At 32.6% G+C, this 7,291-nt stretch overlaps 1 protein-coding gene across 1 annotated transcript; it reads left to right on the forward strand.

Moving 5' to 3' along the window:
* The first annotated feature begins 4,000 nt into the window (after positions 1-4,000).
* LOC123226425 (protein IQ-DOMAIN 12) lies at positions 4,001-6,755 on the forward strand. The gene is made up of 5 exons (XM_044650943.1): positions 4,001-4,169; positions 4,258-4,545; positions 4,822-4,989; positions 5,069-5,203; positions 6,004-6,755. The coding sequence occupies exons 1-5, from the start codon at positions 4,095-4,097 to the stop codon at positions 6,472-6,474; spliced, it is 1,137 nt and encodes a 378-aa protein (XP_044506878.1). The 5' UTR covers positions 4,001-4,094; the 3' UTR covers positions 6,475-6,755.
* Positions 6,756-7,291: the final 536 nt, after the last annotated feature.

Genomic DNA, 7,291 nt, shown 5'->3' on the forward strand with positions numbered 1-7,291 from the left:
TCAAAGCAATGGCTTAGTACTACTAAACTAAATCAACCATGCTCGGAATCACAACAAGTTCAAAGATGAAATTTATGTTCTAATTTGTCTATAAGGCATTGTATTTCAAATGCCTCATACTTTGCTTTCACTATAGAATCTTTTTAAAGAAATGAAAACCTTATTAGACAAACTCATGATATTGTATTTCACAACTAGATCATTAACATCACTGTCTTCTCAAGCAATGATTTTATGTTCTTCATAAGCTAAGAAAGTATCCACATTCCTTCTTAGGAATACAAGGATATTTCTTAACTATTGTCCACTCACATTAGTTTGGATATGACTAATATCTTCTAAGAATGCTCAAAGCACTTGAGATATCAATATAAGTGAACAACATAGTATTCATGATAAATCTAATAGTAAATGTTAATAAAACTCTAATAATCTTGTCTCTCACTTATTATGTCTCGTGACATAGTCTTCAAGAGAAACATACACCATGTGACACGAGAAATCCGTTTGGATTATTCCATGTCGAGTTTCCTTTAGAATAGTTTTCCATGTATACACTTTGGCTCAAATTCAATAGTTTGTATCATTTATAACAATAGATCATATCAGGAGAATACAAACTACTTTTTGTACGTCCTTTATGAAGAAACTCTTGGATGACTAAACATTTTACCATTTGTAAGTATGGTATCTTATCTCTAATAGATGATATAAAAAATACTAAAGTACTCCCACTGAGTTTTGTTCTACACACATAGGATCATATTCATTTTGATAAAACAAAAAGCTTTTTATGCTTTTGTCTAAATGAACATTCCAACTTCCCAATGTTTGTTTAAGTTCATAAAAAGAACTCAACAACTAACATAACTGACCAGCTCATCTTTCAAGGATAAAACCATTAGATGTTATGTAATCACATCCACCATGATGATTCAATCCATAAATTTTGTCCTTGACAAAAATTGTCAAACTTTTAATAGATGGGATGTAGAACACACACATTTGGATTCATTTATGTGTCATTGTAGGCCTTGGGTTTTATTCACAAATGACCAGCACATCACTATCTAGAGTTATTAAAAATATAGTTCCTATGCACTATTTATATACTTCATCATACCAAGGTATTACTTGTGTGTAAAATAAGGTGGTTCACTTCACTCCTTTTAGGATCAAAGTGACTTCTTACAATAATCAACAATCTCATATGTAACACCTGCAGTTAAGTCCAAAGAAATTTTAATATTTTCTTCTAATATTTGTATGTAATTTAATTAATATTCAATTCGTAAAGGAGTGAACGAACGTTCATCACAATGTTGGACACCTGTTTGTGCATAGTGAAGGGTAGAACAATCTTTTCACATTGGATGCGCAAAAATAGTTAAGTGCAAAGAGATGAATGCCCATGCATACATGTGAAATTTGTCACTATGTACCTTTTGATGTGTTTGTTCAATATATAATAGTTTTATCATATTACTTGTGTCCTAGATTAGGATAATACCAAGACTATGAATATTTATAGAATGACCACTAATGTGCATATAAGGTCCTCATAATCAAGATATATGTTGATACACTAATCACAATTTCACCATTTTAATGAGATTTATCTTAACATATGTGTAAATATATGTGTAAATATATGTGTTTATAGATAAAGAGTGTCAATGATAGTTGTATAAACATAAAATGAACATATATCACCAAGAAGATTGGCTTTAAAGTACCACTTCAACAATTTGGTAACGAAAAATCGCAACAACAAATGTCATTACTAGTTTTTTAAAGATATAATCATTGTAAAGATGTAAAAAAATAACAACTAATAATAAATCAGATTTTGTTTAGTGAAATTAAAATCATACCAAAACTCTGTAGTGTTAAGCTATCTTTTAGGAAAGGGTTGAAGTAATGTGAGCCATGGAAGCAAGGGTTCCTTTCTGAATAAAAGAAATTCATGCTTAGCACTCATTTCGGTGTTTGGGCCCTTCTTTTAATTTATGTGAATGTTCTAAAAGCTTTTGTGGTCTGACATATCCACAGTGTATGATTAGCAAAGGCTTATTTAAACCCCAACATATTCCAAGAATGTTAACATAATCAGACAACTTGAGTTGATTCATAAACTTTGAATCATCATCAATGGTTGCAGATGGAGTCTGTGACTCTCATCATACTCCAACTACTTTTATTACTACTTCTATAAGTTCTTCCCGTTTCCTTTTTGGCAACTTATATTAACTTCATTGTTGTACCGAAATTTCGGTCTTACTCAAATATTCTTTCTTTGATGCATACGCTTGTATTTTTCCTAATATGTTAATTTTTTAACTATTTATTACTTCTGTTACTCTTATTGTCTTTCAGCATTAACTCTTATTGGTAAACAATAACATACAAACGCCATGCATTAAAATTTGTGGTATGATGTGCAAATTGCTAGTTTATATTTGTGTCATTAAGCTTTGCAATAGACTTTAATACTAGTTTTGATGATTACATGTTCAAAAGTTATCCTTTAGGTTGAGTGATTATTGGTCGATATATAATATTATTGAAACGTTTTTAATATGAAACTTCCATTATGGGAATCTAAGGATAGATCATTGTCATCACTTTTTATGTGGCTTGGGGACCCTAGACCATGAACCAGAAGATGGGATTCATGTTTGTTTATGGTTCAGCACGATATTATAATCAATGATGAATTAAGAAATGCATATAGTGATATTGTCAACAATGGTAGAAAATATGCATAAATTAGTTTATTTCTTATTATATACAGGTAGAGTGTTATTTGAATGAAAATCGACTAACCTAATATAAACCTAATCGATATAAATTGAATTAGATTAAACAAGAAATAGAACTGAATTCCGATAAAAGCTATATTTTGCGTAAAGTTTGAAATATATAGAAGTTGTATTAGTGATGAGCAAAAACAGTGACAGTTTTTTTATGGATAGGCCATTATTGACAGCTCAAAAGAAACATTATTGTCTAGCTATTATAAGGGCAACTCAAAGTAGCCATGAAGAAAAGTTGCACCAATCTCTTTCCATTGTTAACCATTCTTCTTGGGACATAACCAGCTCAAAATCCACGTTACCCTCACTGCGCTGCCTACTATTTTTGGGATGCCAAGGCCAAGAGATTAAGTTCCGATTCCTTTCTCATATCGAAGCTTAATTTTGGTAAGTTGGTAGCTCTATGCATGGCTTGTCGTGGGAAATAAGTAGTGCAGTCCTTTACCAATTATCAAAATATCATAGATTTATAGGCCTTTTTTCTTGATTCAATTTCGATCAGAAGTACTCATTAATTTAAATCAAGAGGACTTGCTTTGAGTCTCACTATCTATGGTGGATAAGAAACAAATCCAAATTTTCTTAACAATGGGTCGAGACATTCACAAGTCTTTAACTTAACGAGTGTAACAGTGCCTCATCCTTAATTGTAAACCTAAATTGTCATAAACTACTAATCTAAAATCAACAAGTTCCATGAAGGAAAATTAATGCTTTTTTGCTATCCCTGGCCCCATGTTCACCAAATTATACGCTTAAAAAAGAGTATAACTTGAACTATTATATACATAGTAGTTTCCATAGAAAGAATCCTAATATAGTGAAAGAAAGATGAAACAATAAATTATTAATATATAAAACCAGATAAGATGCACATGGATTGCATTGCATATGCTAAATTTCTTAACACTTAAATGGAGACTACAGACCACCCGGCAGTTAGTGATTAAATGGGGCTTAAACTATCATCCCAAATTTGGTTGAGGCCACATGCAGTAATAATCTTATACCTCATTTCATTATACAAATTTCTTATAAAACCCATATTCATGAGTGTTATGGAATAACAAACATCTGAACCGGTCATTACCCATTTTGAAAATGACAGTTGGAAGAAAGAGGGGCAAAGGGACCCCCTATATCAATATGAATTCAACAAACATTCCCTATAACTCATTACTTTCTTTCAGGTTTCAGCCATTTGGGATATACAAGTTTACTTCAAGAACAGAAGAATGTGTCCAGGTTTAATTGAAATAATTATTTTTTAGGCATTGAATGGCAAAGAAGAGTCGCTGGTTTGATTGGGTGAAGAAATTCTTCATTTCTGAGGCTAAAACAAAACCAGGAAAGGTTCATTTTCTTGCACTCTTCTCATTAGTATTTCTTTGATTTAGTCCTAGTATGATATTTATTAGTTGTTTTTGAATGATAAATTCAGAAAACCAAGCGGCGAAAATGTGTTCCAGGGAGGCTCCTTAAGTATAGAAAATTTGATGCACTTTCAGCTCCGGAAAGATCATTGAGTGAAGCAACCGAAAAGCAGAGAAAACATGCTCTGAGTGTTGCTGCTGCAACCTCTGCTGCTGCTGAGGCTGCAATTGCTGCTGCTCATGCCGCGGATGAGGTTGTTCGGCTCATGGGTTCTTCCAAATCTTTCCATCAGTTCACTGAAAAACAAAGAAATTTGTCTGCCATTAAGATTCAAAGCGCTTTCCGAGCATATCTAGTGAGCTTCTTTAACCTTTTCTCTTCATTGGAACCCCTTTAAACAATAACAGTTGCTCTCAAGTTAACATAGCACTAATGTGAATTAAGAATTTGTGTGTGCTTTAATATTAAAAGTAGCCAAATTGAAATGCGTTTCAGAAAGCTGAAAATTTTATACAAGTTCAATTTGCTTAATGAGGTCAATTTTATTTCAAATGTAGACCATATATGGAATATTAGATTTAGGTGAAACGAAGTAGTAATTGATGTGAAGTTTGAAATTGGAGTAAAACAGGCAAGGAAAGCATTGCGGGCATTGAAGGGATTGGTGAGGCTACAAGCAATTGTTAGAGGCAGAGCCGTAAGACGCCGATTAGAAACGACTCTGAAGTGTTTGCCATCTAAAGTTAAAAAACAATCAGAGGTCCTGGAAAAAGAGGATTTGGGAGAGAAGGAAATAATGGTAAGAGAAATTATTAACATATTTTGGTCAGTGAATTGTAATTATATGTCTAGTATGCTCAACATTTTGTTGTTGACAGGCCGAATGTAACAAGAGTCAAAGAAATTGGGATTTTAGTGTGCTTTCAAAGGAAGACATGGAAGCCGTATGGTTAAGAAAGCAAGAGGCCTTCCTCAAAAGAGAAAGAATGATGAAATACTCATATTCTCACAGGGTAATCATTACTCAGTTCCCATCTTCCTTCTCGCTTCTTTACATACGGAGCCATTAAGGGGGTTAGTGGAGGCATGAGCCCCACTGACCTTGGAAAATTCAGTTAATTCCCTTCCGTAATGTATTTGTGATAAGAGGCCCATTTCTTCTGTAAAAGTAGTTGCCACCTTTTTCCAAGTTTTCACTTTTTTTCTTCAACCTCCAATATATCTTAAATTTATATTGTAGAAATGCAATTTTCCCCTTTTAAATGAATTCATTAGAATTTCAAATTTGTTTTTCTCTTTTTCAAAATCAATTCAAAAACAAGATCTGAGATCATGGTGTGAAAACACACATCCAGCAGTGGAGAAAAATTTTATATAGAAGGAAATAGAGGGGAAAGATTGAACCCAAGGGTGATGGGGGTAGCGGGTGATAGTGACTTTTTATAATTTTCATTTTTATAATTATTATTTAGGAGTAAATAAAAAATTTATAAATTTTTAGAAACAACTATTATTTAGCTTTAACTTTAACAAAGATGTAGAACATGTTTGTCTTCTAACTAACTTTATAAAAAGATTTAATATATTTTATTAACAAATTTGTGAGTAAATGGATTCATCAAAGTTTGTGGGGAAATATCGTAGGCCCTAATTCTAAGTACAGAAACTTCTTCCAAAAATGAAAAATCTTCACATCCATTTTAAGTTTTTAAGGATAATTTCATTTCCTAATAGTACTAGCAAGCTTTCAAACATCTTTTTCTCTCCTATGCGATGTTTATACTTAGATTCTGCATTTAAAATAAATTTTCAGGAAAGAAGAAACGTTCAGACACTGGAAGAATCAATGCCCCACAAGGAAAGACAGCCGAGCTGCCGGGTGGAGAAAGAAATGTTCGTAAAACCAGCTGTTCGTCCAAATCTGATTACTGGTGAAATATACATTCCAAAACAAGTTACACTGAGAAATATGCGGATGCATGAGTCATTGAATGAACTGAATTCTCCACATTCATTTCCTCGAAGATCATTTTGTCGCGCACAACAGAATATCAATACGTCTGGAGACGAAAATTCTCCTGTTTTTCCCACTTTCATGGCTGCAACACAATCTGCAAAGGCCACGGCAAGGTCAATGAGTACACCAAGACAACATTCAGGATTTCTGGAGAATTGCTTTGGCCAGAGTGGACCTTATAGGAACGATCAGCTCTCTCTTTGGTCTTCTTATAATGGTGAATCTGTCACCAATAATGGAAAAAGTTGCATTCTCAACTATCTCTAAGCATGAATAACAATCGTCAGTAATTAGTTTCAGAAAATTCAGCACAAATTCTCACCCTGATGTTGAAATCGCAACATGTTTTTTCTTTGATGAGGTGGTGATTGTTCATTTGGTTTGATTTCCCTCTATTTATTAATTTATATTTGTGGTTTCTTTTGTGGGCGAGTTGTTAATTTGATCTGTTGTTTTGTTGGTAAGATAAACATACTGTTTTATGTTTAAGAATGTTCTTCTTCTCGGCTATGTAATGTATAATGAAAGGTTTGCTTGGTATTTTGTTTGAGAAGAAAAATTTTACTAATGCTTTGAGCCCCTTTTTTTTTCCCCACGAGAAATGTGAGATGAGGAGAATCTCCGTAATCTATAATGATAATGAAAGGTTTAGTTGGTTTGATTTTGAATGAGAAACTGAAAATTAATTTTGAGATAACTGATTAGTGAAAGCATAATCGCAGTAATGCTATGAACTTATTTTTTTTTTTTCAAATAAAAAACGAGACATTAGATGAATTTACTTAAAATTTGCATAACCATTCACCTTATCGGAATTCTCCTACGTCTACAATTAAAATATGCAGTGTATATACTTTATTGTACTAGAAAGTGTTGATCACTGTCGTTGTGTAAATTTACACCAATGATAAATCAAACAAATCAACCAGATTTGCGTGTAAGAGTATAAAAAGTATAAATGTCGAAAGAAAAACTGAACAATTTTTACGTTGTTCAGCTAAAAAGCTTTAGAGCCTACACCCACAATGTTGTTATTGGGTTAATCAAAGCATATTACAAAAAATTTTATTTACAATAACTAACT

The sequence above is a fragment of the Mangifera indica genome, chromosome 9 (genome assembly GCF_011075055.1).
Source record: "Mangifera indica cultivar Alphonso chromosome 9, CATAS_Mindica_2.1, whole genome shotgun sequence".
In the NCBI taxonomy this organism is placed as follows: Eukaryota; Viridiplantae; Streptophyta; class Magnoliopsida; order Sapindales; family Anacardiaceae; genus Mangifera; species Mangifera indica.